This window comes from Notothenia coriiceps, unplaced genomic scaffold (assembly GCF_000735185.1).
Source record: "Notothenia coriiceps isolate Sejong01 unplaced genomic scaffold, NC01 NC01_scaffold00000339, whole genome shotgun sequence".
NCBI lineage: Eukaryota > Metazoa > Chordata > Actinopteri > Perciformes > Nototheniidae > Notothenia > Notothenia coriiceps.
In genome coordinates, this window is record NW_011333040.1 from 4,533,957 (window position 1) to 4,549,398 (window position 15,442).

Here is a 15,442-nt window from a genome sequence, read left to right on the forward strand (position 1 = left end):
CTGAACATGTTCTGATATCTGTGATGTGTTACCAGACTCAGCTTGATTTTACTGCCATCGTCTAATAGGATATTGCCACCACCACCATTTGGATTAACTTCCATATCACTGTTGTTAAACCGAGTGAGATTTGTATGTGTGCACACAAATGACAGAGGAGTGGGGATGTCTATCGGTGCGCTTTGCTCCGGTCGATTAATTTCACATGCAGCACCTCCTTCAAAATGTGTCTCTTCTGTTTGTCACCACAATAGTTTCTAATTTGAATCGTTGCAAGTGCAGTTTTTCCCTCTCACTGATGTGGTGTTTGAATATGTTTGACCCTGTTTGAATTAAGGCACTGCTGTCTGAATTTGCTACGGGGGACAGTGTACTGGCAAGTGCTTTTGTGTTTTTTTTTTACCAGCCTTTTATGATTGGCTTGCGTCTGGTGCCAACACACACATACAAACACGCACACACACAGGTATAACGAGCCCTGGTGAAGAGGTCTGCCATGCTTTTATCCGAACATTTTTTTGTCAGCAGGGAGCAGGGAACTCTATGCAGAGGAGGCTGCCCTTGCTCTGTGAGTCCTTTGTCTCCCCACATCCCCAGGCTCCACCTCTCTTTCAGCCAGCCCTCCAATGGGAGAGCCTTCAGGTGTTGACCTTATCGGGTGGAGGTCAAAGCCAGGTCAGGGATCTGTTGCTAGGCTACCATCAGATAAGTGGCTGGGGTAGGCAGCAGTGGGTAGCTCTGTCATTCAGGGCTTGTCATGTAATCTTGTTCATTTGCAGGCGATTGTCTGGACGTCAGAAAGGCTATCTGGCCCATACTGTTGTAATGAAACACATTAAAATATTAAAACCAGACATGCTGAGCATTGGCAGCTCCACTTGGCACATGCCTTTTTTTACAGTCATGCCAACTGTCAGGCAGTAACATGAACCCCTTAAATCCGCTTGTCTGGTTTGCTGTGGTAACATGGTTGTAGGGGCAAAGGTGCTTTTAATTTGTGTTTTTTTTATTCCTTTTTGTACTTCAGCTGATGTAAATGCGATAACATGAATAATATAATTAATAAAAACCTTGTAATAAAACTAAATTTCAGCTAAATTATTCATATAAACAGTGATAAAAACTTGATATGTCTATTGGGAAAGAACAGTTTTACACTCTTATCCATCTGTGTACATACAGTATGCTCTTTTCCTGCAAATACTGTTCATAAACAAATTCATTCATGACTCGTGACTCATTTGGGGGTACAGGTGGGGAGGCATCTTGTTGTTTGCTAACCTAAGACCTTTAAATAGAGTACAAAGAAGTGCTACAGCAGTCTGTTTGAAGAGGGACTGGGAGGGGGGAGTGAGGGAGGAAACGAGAGAGAAAGAAAAAGAGAGCGATAGTTGTTGCATCTTCACACAAACATGGTCTGTTCTCCCACTCTGCCATTCCACCACCTGGACCGAGCTATGTGGGAGACTGCGCCACACAGTGACGAAGGACACTAAACAGTACAATTTCTGTTCACACTGCGGGTCATATGGAGTAAGACGAGCTGACACGGCATCTGTGTCATATCACAGGTTCCTCTTTGGTGACACCTGCATTCTGTCAATGTCACCCACTCAGCCATTCAGGTTAACCGCCAGGTCTGGGAGGAAGTGGCCTTCGGAGGCCGTGAGAGGAGCAAGCCCTCGGACAGTTAGACATAAAGAGACCTAGATAAGGCACGTGGCAATTTATCCATGCCAGTCCTCGTACTGCAGCTCCAACATGGGATCTCGTCTGTTAGATTGGCGCATTGTGAAAAGAGGTTCTCAGTGTCTGGGCGCTTGCCAGCTGACATTCCACTGAGACAAATTGAGAGAGAGGCTCCGGCAGATTTATCGGGCCATTGGCTCGCCTCAGGAATTCTCTTGTAACATGGCACTCCTGTGAAAGGGATAAAGAAATTAGTGTAAAACAGCCCCCCCAACGCCCACTCTCTCGAAGCACCCGTTTAGATATCTAGTACTACTGGTCCCCCCCCAACACACATTTCCTCTTTTTATATATAAATGTGGATGAGTACAAGATGGATGGGTCTGAGCTTGAGTCCTCTTATTTCTATGAATATTCAAGAGGGTAGGCAAGAGAGCGTGGCTGTATCCTGGCTGATGAGTCACAGGTCCTCAGTGGCAGGAAGCACTGCTGGTCAAATGACAGAGAGAGAAGGAGAGAGAGACATGGAGGAGAGAGGGAGATATGCGTGTGTGTGGGATTTGAAAGGAACTGCTCCTGGCTGTCTTGGATATTTATTCCTTTCTAAAGCAATGAGGTGTTTGGAGAAAGAGGCCAGTTATGTTGTTAACGCTGAAGTGAGAACAGGGAGCATTCTTTTGCACTTGTCCTAACAGACTCTATGTGTGAGTGTGAGAACAAGTCTTCTGACCTGAGACATTTTAATTGACTTTCTCCAAACTGTCTGGAGAACAAGACCATACATTATACTGTATACACTTTAAAATACAAATTATTAATTATTAATTACCGGTATAAGCTTCCCTGTTGGAAATTCACTTTCAGGTTTTGCATACAGTAGAGCCCTAATGCCATCCCCCCATATCATCTGTCAACTATAGAGGTTATCTGCCAAGTTGATGAACAGAGAGATTGGCTATGAAACACAAGGTGTGACAGTATGGCAATATGTTATAGTATGCAGGCAGGGCTCATCAGGAAAGAGAGGACGAGCGGCTTTGTTCCAAATGTCACGATGCATATTTATGGGCGCACTGGAGTGGCTCCTTGTATAAGCACCATTCACCATCTATCAAGCAAAACCACTACAGTGTCTCTGACAACTTGGTAGGATAGTGTTGTGTGACAAAATGAGCAACTGGGCGATCTGCTCATGGCTCGAGCCAAATTTTCTTGTGAAATTGAATGTCATTTAGATGGTTGAGACAAAAAAGCATGCTGAGGTTAACAAAGTGTAATTATAAGTTACTTTGCACATAATTATTTTCATGACAGGATGCTTCTTGACAAACCTATCCAAACAAGCCTGTCATATTGTTTTAAAAAAAATGGAATGTTCAATGCTCTTTTTTCTAACATAATGCGACAAAAGGGAACAGTGGGATGGTTGGTTTTAGAATGCTTTGCCTCCTTGCCTTCGATTGAGATATTGAAGGGAAGTGAGAGAGGAAACGTGACATGACAGGGTGTCACAAAGACAGACAGCAAGATACAAGCAAAGCCCTCAGCATAAGCTCCACTGAGCTCACTTTCCACAAAGGACGATCTCAGGAGGGTTGTGTGCTGGCTGGCTGCGCCCGGCCGTATACCACAGGACGGCAGCCTGACTGTCTGTGCTGCCACTCCTTTGGGAGAGAACATGGCTCCAGGGCTGAAGCTGATTTGAGATGGTCCCAGAACAAACCCCTGTGGGACACCAACCAGGCAGAATTGGTTCTCTCATCCTCTCATCTGAGGCTTTTGAAAGCAGCAGAGCTTGGTTGCTGTGCAGAGCGACAAAACAAGAGGAAGGCTTTCATTTCGAATGTGAGCAGCTCAGTGGATTTCCTCCAAATTACAGGGAGTGATTATATCCCACCTTGTTGGCCATGTGCCACCCCCTTCTCTCAGCAAGGGGCCCCCGGGTAGCCAGCCACTGTCAACTGTCAGTGATCACAGCTGAATCATTTAGTGAAAGTTGAGAGGTGTGTAATTGGCACAAAAATAATAAGGAACTAAACCCAAAGTGGAAAGAGAGTCGTTGCACATTGTAGGTAATTTACCAATACCTATGGTTTTTGATTCGTTATTGCAAAATAAATGTGTTTCCATTGGATTTGGGAAATTGCAGAAAATAAAAAGCAATTTATGATTTTGAAATCATAACAGAAATTGCTGGAGGTAAAGAGCGATTATATTATTCAAACAAACAACATAACAGCGTTGCATCAACACAACAGTTATCAAAGGCGCCCTTGTCTTCGCTGTGAATAGGTTTATAGTCTCATTTAGCGACTTGTTTGGAACCGCTGTTTTTAAGACAAATTTAAGGCAAGGCAAGTTTATTTATATAGCACACCCACGAGGCAATTCAAAGTGCTTTACAAAAATGAAAGACATTCAGACAAAGGCATTTAAAAACAGTCATTAAAAAGAAAAGATAATAAAAGAAACATTAAAAGAAATAATACGTGAATAAAAAGTTACAGTGCAGTTTAAGATATGAATAGTTCACACAGAAGTTCCACTTCACTGATGCCTTTCTTTAAGGTTTCTCCGAACATGAGCTGTGTACGCTTGTATGGCACATACGTCCCGAGCAGCATACACAGAGAAAATCAACCAGGAAAAAGTCCCCAGACACTGATTCCCTGGGGTTACTAGCCCCAAATGTTCATTAACCAAAAACGAAACACAACCGCTCAGTTTCAATTAAAAGCAGCGGCAAAAAGATAAGTCTTCAGCCTGGATTTAAAAGTAGTAAGAGTTGCAGTGGCCCTGCAGGTTTAAGCTTCAGAGATTCACAAGTGGGGTGTTGTTCGACATTAATAGTTCAAGCTGGTGTTAACAATAGACCTCATTTCAGGCATTTAACCAATAAACATATCCCCAAAAAAAAGTTATATTGTGATGGAGGGCCCAGAAGTGCTAAAACGCTAACTCATTTCTAGGTGTTCAGGTATTTGAATCACTGTATAACAAAGGGATTCAGAACTCTTAAAGGGGATGAACTTTATGGTGGATGGATGTAAAGGTCCGACCAACAATGAGACAGTGTGCCACTGAACAGTTGCACAGACAATGCACAGGCATGGAGGGAGTTACAAGAGCTTTGAACAAGTGTGTTTTTAAAACAACCATTGATGCCTCAAAAGCAACAGATCCAAGCGTGCAGCCATGCAGCGGGGGTTTCCTGCCCCCATTTTTGATGGAAGAAAGGTTTCCCATCACTTCTAAGCTATTGGCTCCATACAGTTTGGGATTACATAGAAGCATGAAGGAGGACACTCTGTCTACCAATCTGTTTTTTTTTTTATTTGAAAACTCCCCCAAGCTTTTCCATTATCTACTCCATATCAAGCTTGACCTGAAGAGCAAACCTGGCTTCAGAAGGGTCAATGCAGTCGAGACCTTCTCCACATCCTGCACAGCCGACCCCCGCCCCCCACCTCCACCCCCATCCTGCATATTGCTTTAGGACACAAGAGGGATGTGCACTCCCCTCCTCCTTATTCCCGCCCCTGCCTCCTTTGGTCCATTCTCCATTTACAACTTACAATAGCATCTCCCGTCACCATAATCTTTCTATTTCACTACCCCGCCCCTTGGGCTTAAGATGGATATGGGATTTTGTCTCTCAATTGACAGCACTGCTGTTGTGCTTTCTGGCTCTGTCCACTCTTACGGATGGTCAGAGGATCCATTTGAAGAAAAGTCACTCACCGTTTGTCCAGACATTGAGTATTAAAAACTGTAGCTTCATAGGGCTAGTGAGCAGAGGAGCCTGACAAAAAGGAACTTTAGATACCTGATTGATTATACTAATAATTATATTACGTACGAGCAATAAAATATAATGTACAGTAGGAAAATTACTCATTATAATAATGCTGGCAATAAACCCTAATGGTATACCATTATTGCGGTTGCTTGTACTACTTTCTTAAAACTACTACTTCTGCTACCTCTGCTACGAATACAAATGGTCATAACAGGAATAATTTAATACCATTTTGATAAATAATATTTTGAACATTTAAAATTGCTGTTACCCAGGCAATAAACCTGCACTTATTAATTGTTTTTGAGCAACTTGGGGGCAGCTGCACTAACCAGTGAGCACAACATTGATATAAAATCTTTTTTTTTAACATAATGATACTGTGTTAATTATCAGCAAACAGTTGCTTATCTACACATATGGAGCAACAGAATTATTATTTTAGAGTTTTCTTTCTCACCACTTGAAGGAGAGCAAAGAAATCTGCCTCATCACGAGTGATTTCAAAATGTGGTCAATATATTTCATTGTTCATTAATAGTATATTTTGTAAGACATCAGATGGGTTAGAACTAGAAGCAAAAACAAAACCTGCTAATGCTTATGCATTTCACTGCTATAACAGGATGGTTATTTTAAAGGTGTACTCCTACGCAATCCAATTTTAAATAATGTATAGGTTGCTGAATGCGGGGCCATGTAAACCGTGGTAGGAAGTGATGCTGATGGTGATTGTAAACCCTGATGTCAATCATTACAATTAACCTCCATTTCAGCGTAATTAATATTTGTGCATTTTTTGCAGGTTACAAGCTAAACACACTCATCTCAGGGCACCTGGATACTATGATTTGTCTGGGAATGCTCCGTTTATGTGTATATGTATTAGCTCCAGTTACCAAGCTGCCTATTAAAACATAGAATGCCATTGGAGACGCAGCCTCGGTTCTAGGTTACATTTTATTTTAACAATAAATGTAATGCCCTGGAGGAAAAAAAGGATCACGTTAATATCACATTATAGGTTTAAAATGTATTAAGCAATCAATTCCAAGTAGTTACATTTGCTTCATTCAGCTGCATAATGAGTAAACATTTTAAATAGTAAAAACACTTTCTATTATGGCGAGTCAGGCCATCTATTATGATAGCAAAGGCAGGTAAATGTTAGTGCACAGAGGTCATTTATTGAAGGCAACAGAGATAAACTGGGATTTTTTTCTTTCCAAAATGTTCCTTCAAAGCGAGAAACAACGAAGGGAACAGGGGACAGGGGAGAAAAAAAATCTTCATTGAATATTCATTAACCGTTGCCTAGGTGTATACATGGCTCTTAACCACTCTTGTTTATGACTTAAGGACTTGTAGTACTGACCTTAGTTTAACACAGAAGCAGATACCAAATTAACCTCTAGCCTCCACAGGGCTAGCCATGCCCTGCTAACAAGCAACCTGTCTAGACACACAAGAAGTACTTTATGATCCCACCTCTCACAATCGCTCTCTCTCTCTCTGCCTCTCTCCGTCTTTCTCTCTTTCTCTCAACCTCTCTGTTAACACGCCGGCACATCCTCTCTCCCTACTAACCTCTTCTATCTTTCACCTCAACATTTCATCCCTATTTTGCCCCTGCACCATTTATCATGTACCTCCCAAGCTGTGCAGTGTTTGGGTCATGCACCCAGCTACCAGAGTTTTTATCAGATGGTGGACTTTCTCTTATCATTCACAACACAGCCTGGCCAGAGCAGAGTAAACTAATAATGGGAAGATCTGAAACCTCAAGGGTGCTTGATTTCAATTAAAGTCACAATAAGTAAGACCAATAGTAAAGCTATACAAATAAAAGCTTAATCATGTTACTATACATTTCAAAGCAGATGTCCACATGACTATTGTGAGACCAAGAATTTCATGAAAGAAGGCAGAAATATCTAGCAGAACGTGCAAAGAGGTCACTAAACTCACTTACTGTGTATCATATGCACAGTATAACTATGACATTGTAAAACTGAAATATTACAATCATTTATGTCAAAGGAATAAGATGATAGGAACAACAATTTAAAAATAATTAGCCCTCTGTCAATTATAGCAATAAAGGCACTTCATTGGTTTCACTATATGTTATACACATATCATCAATGTGATTCATTCCTTCTCCCCGACTGAGAAGAACAAAACATGTTTATTCCATGTTGAGCCTAAACATTTCAGAAATGAGTGCAAATGCAGGTTATATTTCCCCAATCCAAGATGATGTATATATTGCTTGTTTTCAACCAACCAGTCAAAATATGCAGTTCATTTGGGATGCTGACTTTAGCTTGAAAAGTGACTAGAGTGATTTACAACATATAAAAACAACTGCCAACTGTCACTTATCAGTTAATTGACTAATTGTTGCTACTTTACTGTACTTACAGTCTGCACTATGATCCAGAAATGTCTGTCCTTCCTTGCAGGCAGATCTGACCTGAACCTGTACATCTGGACTCCAGCTAAAGGCTCACTGTCCAGCAGCAGCCAGTTCTCATCTAGACTGTGACAGTTTGCAGTGGTCCATGGAAACTGTGCTGTAAAAATATAGCATAGTGCGGGGACATAGTTAGAAATGAGGTTAGAAGCATTCCAGGAATTACTTTTTATAACGCCTGGTCAAAATCTAAAACTACCTTTAATAATTTCTCCACAATAAAATGTCACAACAAAGTAGTCATATTCAGATATTAATGTTTATATTTCTACTTGAATGTAAAAGTAAATTGCAAGATAACACATTTATATTTTATACAAATAAAGCAATTGTTAAATGGATGAATTTGAGCTTTTAGTTTGTATTAGGTCATTTTATTACAACACTATTGGGGAGATCTGAAATGTTAAAAAAAAACAGGCTTATCCACATACATGCAACGTTTGCAAATTGGTGATGTGTTTACAAAAACTGTGTGTTAAATAATTATAAATATGTCAAACTCTCGAAGCAGAGATTACCCAGTGTCTGTCTACATTTCTGCTCATGTAGTTTTCACTTCACACAGAATATGTACCACCGCGCTCTTAAGAGTTTTGTCCTCGCTCGGTCTCCGTATAGTACACGCCTCTGATTGGTCAGTTCACGGTCCATGCAAAATACAATCGTTTGGAAGACGTAGCTCGGGTAAGTGAAACACTACCAAACATTTAGCTTATAATAACAATTATAAAAGCAAACATCTCCATTTGCACTCCGCTTTATATTTAGTAAACGTATACAATGTACTAACAAGCAAAGGCACCCTCTCACACCATTAAGTGCAAGCATTTTCGTGACAGAGTTTGCAGTTAGCCGGTTAGCTACACTCATTAGCTAGCGGCTAACGCTACTTGTCCATACAGTGTGAAGCTAATTATTCTTGACTACATCAGTGTTTGAGTCAAAGTGGGAACATGACTACGCGTTACGCCCAGAACCCACTTAAAGACAGTCGCTCCTGCAGTTGAATTAAACAAATAAACGCCATCAAGCACGAGTTAGCTGGCACGATGCTAATGTAGCTAGCTGAAGGAAACAGGCACCATAACAACGTCACTTGTTTCTGCAACTTTTTCAGATCACAGCAAAGATGAGTTTGAGAAAGCAGACCCCGAGTGACTTTCTGAAGCAGATCATTGGGAGACCTGTGGTGGTCAAACTGAACTCTGGTGTGGATTACAGAGGTAATTCAGCCGGCATGTACAACATATCCCTTTGTTTCCAGTATGTGATTACAAGTGTTAAGAGTTCTCTTATGCCTTAACAAAACACGTGTGTGATCTGCCTGCAGGTGTCCTGGCCTGCCTGGATGGTTACATGAACATTGCCATCGAGCAGACTGAGGAGTATGTCAACGGGCAGCTCAAGAACAAGTATGGAGATGCTTTTCTAAGAGGAAACAATGGTAAGATTTTCCAATTTATTATTTTATCGCCAATTTGAAGAAGTGAGTGTGCAAAATGTTGTGTTATACAAGCCAGTAGCCAAAGTGGTCATCATACTATAAACAAAAACAGGCCACAAGTAGTCTGTTTTTAACCTTTTACACTAGAAAAGGTTCGTTTTTCTGAACTAATAACATTAAACATTACTCTGTTCCATTTAAGTATCCCTTTGTCCAATTTAAATATCATCTTAATCCTTTAGAGATGTCTTTTGCTCAGTCTTAGAGCGTTGTGGGCCGAGATATGTGTTTGATAGGGTAAGATGGTGCGACTTAAGAAAACAATTTAAGTGACTACACAAATCGGTACTGTTCAACAAAAACAAAGACAACCGTCAGAAAAGCACTGACATTGTATTCAGATTCCCCCTCTCATTCGTTTAACAAAAAAGAAAAAAAGTTTCATTTACTGACCCCTTTGATTGTTCCAAAAAGTGTGATATTGCTGATGGTGTAGGACCACCTATTATTGTGACTGAAGTTCTCTCTCAATTGTTGATAACTAAAAAATCCCAGCATGTTTCATTATTTTAGTATTCACTATAAAATCAATGTCTTCCTTCCAGTCCTGATTTTCCCTACACCAGCCATGTGCTGTATTTACTGTTATTCCCTCTTGAGTATGAGTCATGCTGCCCGGTGGAGTTCTCTGTGTGAAGAACGAGCCAACAGCTTAAGATGGGGCTATTTTAGTCAAAACAGAGCAGGCTCATAACCTGTTTCTCTGTGCAGTCTGCAGCTGTACTCCTCCACCCAGAATGACCAGTGCAAAAAACATTTCTCCAATTGAACTCAGAAGAGAGATGTGATCACTCTGAGATCTACATCAGTGAGCCTGTTCTTAGCACAGAGAATGTATTTATGGTGTACCATGGGGAAGTGAAGGGTGACTGCAAAGAGCTATAAGCATTACGGGTCAGCCTTAAAGTACATACATATAAATTCCATATGAATGTACAATTGCAGGCAGCAGACTTGATCGCATCAAATGAACACACAACAAGACATCATGCATTTCAGATGCCATTGTGTTTATACAGCCTTTTTTAATGTTTAATGTTTTTTCTCTCCACAGTCCTTTACATCAGCACCCAGAAGAGGAAAGTGTAGTGAAGACCCTTGTTTTTTATTTTTTATTTTCAGTGTTTGATATGTCGGTGGACAACTGTCCTATGTTGTTGGTTCTGTAAAGCCTGAATACCTGTGTTTGATTTTGTCAAATCGGAATATGTTAATAAATCCCCAGTTTTGATTTACATCTGATTTGGTGAATATTTTTTTGTACGCATTTTGGTTTGAACTTCGCAAAGATAACAATGTTTTTTTTCTTTCCTCAAGTCTTTGTAAAAATGTTAATGCTGGGTTTGAGGTAACGGTATCATTTCAACAGGCCTTGTTCTCAAAAAGTTTGTTGCTCATATCTTTGGATTTAATTCTTGAATTCGGGCTTCTTCACAAGTGCCAGTGGGATTGTTGCAGGGGAATACAGATTTTTGGCTTAAATCCCTCTAAGTTCATCCCTGGAGGAAGCAAATCTACCAATGTTTTACCACAAGGCTTCAAAGGGATTAGAACTCAAATTTGTAATTTGCCTGTACTAATTTTGTAGTTGATCTTGATACAAATTGCCTACAGAAAGCAATTACTGAATAGCCTGTGTACACATGTACTTAACATCCTGCGCTTGCTTTATAATTTAAGTAATTCGAACAGGTGTTTTCATTATTGGAAATAAAATAAAGCAAGTATTGTTTCACATATTAAAAAGACTGCATTTCTACTGAAAGCTCTGTTTTTTTTCTAATTATTATAGTGAAGATGAGTGTTGGTACTGGAAATGTTCCTACAGCTCTGACTCACTCCGTTAATGTACCTGCATCTGAACTTCACTGGTATCCAGCTGAGAAAATCATAAAGCATATGCCTGCATGATGGAGTACTTATACATACAAAAGCAACTCACTTTGTTTAATGCAGCATTGGAGAACACTTCAGTATGTACATGTGAAATTAAATTCTTCACTTACTGGCCATTTAAATATCCATTACTCAATAACACAAGAAAGACTGCAGCACTAATCTATAAAAGCTACCACCTGCAGGCTATGTCACTCACATGTACACAGATCTGTCAGATCACATGTTTCAGTGCTTTAACATGTCTCGCATCACACAGCTTACCTTTTGTCATGTGACTGCACATAGATGCTCTTTGTTCAGGTTGGGCTTCTGCGGTTTCCATCGACGTGCCCTGTGAAAATGAATGCAGCGGCATATGCAAGGAATTGGAAGTTTATTCCATTTCAGTGTGGCCTGTGGTAATTTAGCAAATGAGTTCAAAAGTGGCATCACCTCATTACACTAAGATAAGGACGCTATAAATATATGATTCATTAGGCTCTTAATGAGAATGCTGTAGTGAAGAGGCAGTGAGGGGAATTATTTTCCTTCCAAGTGTGGATTTTTTGAGAACCTTGTTTTCCAACCTGTACATGCGCACTCTGGCCCCTGGAAGGAGACAAAAGGCAGCCAAGGTCAGGCCCGACTTGAGAATGAAGGACGCGTTATTGATCAAACTCTGCCGAGCTGCAGCTGTAGAGAGGGAATGTTGTCGGGGGGGTTGAGCTGCAACACAGACACACACAGACACACACACACAGGCTGACATAGGCACTGAGTGATGTGTACACAGAAACGCATTGTACACAGTGCAACACACAAAGAATCATTATGGCACCTAGTGAGGGTTAGAACAGGCAAATATTTACCCACTGGAATCATAACTGAGCCGCTGGCTGTGTGGCCTTACAGGGAACCCAATTAATACTATTCACGCAAATGACCTAGTGGCAGGCATCATGCGCTTTTAAACAAAAGCAGGGAAATGAAGCATTCACTTCCTCATTTTGCATGATAACAGAGTATTGATGTTAGCCTCACAACCCTTTTCAAACGAGACAGTGGAAACAACCCTATTTTTATTTCACAAAGCTTCTTTCAAGATGCCTTTTACCCCTTGTCGTGCGTAGTTTGTTTAGAGCACTGGTCCACTATCTCCACTCCCCCCATAAAAGCAGACGGGCTCAGGGTCTGGCTGAGGATGCTGCAGTGGTTCAGCGTTGACGTATGGAGGTGAGTGATGGAGAGGAGAGGACAAAGGAGAATAGAATAGGTGACAGTCTTGTTATGTGGGAGAAAAGAAAGGAGGAGACTCAAGTCTTATAGCACCACCAGCTGCCCGATGTACAAAACTACAGTGGAGTCGCAGGAGAGAGGAAGGAAGGAGGAGGGGGGAGGGAGAGGGGAGTACGACTTTGACCCTGACTGATCACTGCAGCATGACTGTCTAGCCTTTTCACAAGGGATCATAGGATGACAAGGACAACCTGAAAATCTGTGATTTTTCCCCCATGTTTGACTGTACCATGTTCTTATTTGGACAAGGACTCATTTCTTTCTTCTTCTATGCAAATCTATTCAGAGTCGATCTTTTCATATGAAAGGTTTAGCCAGGGTTGAGAGTTCGCTGCACGTAGGGAGTCATTTTTCTCTCCCTCGCTTATTTCTTTTCTTCTTATTGCAGTATCAAGGTGAATCATGACACGATAAATGAATGTGTCATGTGTGTGCAAAGTAGGAATAATGTGTTGAATGTACAGAGGTTAAAAACATATCAGAAACACCTTAAATGCAACGCTAAACCAACACACATTACATCCTCATAACTTACCATAGGGCTTAATCAACTCTTCTCTGGACTGTCTGTCTGTAAACAAAGCACAAGAAGTTTAACAAAGATTGGGTTTTGGGCAATATATGGATATTTATTAATATCATCATATGAGACTAGATATCGTCTTAGATTTTGGCTATTGTAAATGTTAGACAGGATGCCATTTTCTACATTCAACCAGGATGTTCTAGCAGTTTTATTATTTGCATTTACTTGCTTAGTCAGTAAATCCACATTACTGATGATTGCTTACTATAATTCTCATTGTTTTAACATTTTGTGAAAGCTTCAATGTTCTACCCAACATATTGTGATATGATTATGTTCCTACTGCTAGTCCTACATTACACTTTCATTGTGTTTGCATAGATGAAAGTTGTATACCGGTTTTGCATGTGTACAGACTCCTCTCTCCTAACAGTGGACGTACTGTCCCGTGTGAACTTGACCAGCGTTAACCTCCACTGACAGCCTGTCATGTGGTTAGGATGTAAATGATGGCAGTGACCTCCCAAACTGTGTCTCTGCTCTCACATTCCTCTGGCTGGGTCAGAGGTCCTGTGAGGTTACTGCAGGATAAACAAACACCTTAGAAACGGCGTTACAATGGCTGGCTAATGTTGAAAACAGCTGCTGTGGATTATAAACTGAACACTCCTTGTTTGGCTATTAATCCATTAATCAGATGTGGTGATTCCTCTGAAAATATATCAAGATGAAGTTGTGCGTCACTGGTGTTTGGATCCAGAAGGTTCTCTGCTCCACTTCCTTGTCTCTAGGTAACCTAAATCCAAGTTCAAGTTTGACGGTTGTTTTGATCCTAATAGAGTGTGAGGGGCCTGTGCTAGCCTCTGCCGCTCTGCAACCCCTAGGCTCTTTATTTAGCCCCGAGGACAGTCAACCTTGGCCAGAAATGTGACCCTTGACTTTCTTATCTGGAAGAAGCTATTCCCAGCATGGACAGGGGCTCCTGTGATTTATCTTGGCTCCAAATGGCTGCGTGATGCAGATGGTGAGGTTAGAGGAGCATAACTAGGTACCCTTCAGTAAGCCAGAGAGCAGTACTGTTGCACTCTCAGAGCATTTAATGTGTTGGAGAGGCTCTAATGCTACACTCGCAGACAACAGCCAAAAAAAGTGTTGCATGCTACAGTAACACAGTCCACGTGAGTTCTTGAACCTTGACCCCAAAAGGCTCTCCAGCTGTCACACAACAGAAGGGTCTATTTTGGAAACACACTTGCCTGAAATCTCTGACTAGATTATAAGCATATTGTATTATTGGCCCTGACCTGACCCACTTACACCACAACAAGCTGGGAGGATGTGAATACAAAGCACATTGGCACTCTTTATCTCAGCAGGCTAACAGTTGTTTTGTAGATTTGTGTGTTCTGTGTTATTAGTGTGTCCTATGCACTTTTGTTTAACCTGTTATATCATAGAGGTGAGGCTTCACAGTTTGGGTTAAGTGGTTTCTTTTATAAACTTCATTACAATATATATTTGAATGTATGTGAGAGGCTATCTTTCACATCTGAAGACTTGAGACTGAGACTCAATTCAGACTAATGGCACTTTTCCACTGCAGCACGGTTTAAGCGGGCCGTGCTTTTCCACTCGGGCTAGTTCCGGCTCAGGGCTACTTTTTCACCTTTTTTCTGGCCCTACAAAATCGAGGTTCTTACCGGGCCAACAACCGGGCTGAATATGCTAAACTAGTGACGTAAACACTCGACTGCTGATTGGTCAGAGAGAATCGTCACAATCGTTGCGCGAGTTAATCCCTAAGCGTCGCATATATCAAGCGACGCTTGCAGCATTTTTGAAAACAGAGGAGTTCAAAGAAATGGCAAAAAAAAGCACGCCGTGGTCGGTTGATGAAGTGACGACGTTCCTCCATCTCATTGCGGATGATAAAATCCAGCGGGAGCTCGACGGCACAACTCGCAACTTAAAACATCACAAAAATTAGGACTTGGCCTTGACTGCTCTTGAATTTGATTTAAAACTTGAATGGCAAATGATTGAAGTCTCCATAAGCCTTTGCTATGACTGAAAGATCCTGAGTGGACAGCTACTGAGCGGACCTTGATGGGAGGTTATTTTGTCAGCTACTGTTTCCAATATTAAAACTTAAAGGTCACCTATTATGCAAAATCTCCTTTTTCATAAATGTTATACATCAATATGTGTCCCCTCTGTGTAAAGAGATTCTGAAAGTTTCAGGAAAAAAGATACAACACACACACACTACAC

At 41.0% G+C, this 15,442-nt stretch overlaps 2 protein-coding genes across 2 annotated transcripts in view; one reads left to right on the forward strand and one right to left on the reverse strand.

Moving 5' to 3' along the window:
- The window catches only part of glmna (glomulin, FKBP associated protein a), a 458,443-nt gene that overhangs the window by 91,824 nt on the left and 351,177 nt on the right, over positions 1 to 15,442 (reverse strand). The window lies entirely within an intron of this gene.
- lsm6 (LSM6 homolog, U6 small nuclear RNA and mRNA degradation associated) lies at positions 8,546 to 11,236 on the forward strand. The gene is made up of 4 exons (XM_010768630.1): positions 8,546 to 8,651; positions 9,085 to 9,190; positions 9,298 to 9,411; positions 10,526 to 11,236. Exons 2-4 carry the CDS (start codon positions 9,097 to 9,099, stop codon positions 10,558 to 10,560), a joined length of 243 nt encoding a protein of 80 aa, XP_010766932.1. The 5' UTR covers positions 8,546 to 8,651; positions 9,085 to 9,096; the 3' UTR covers positions 10,561 to 11,236.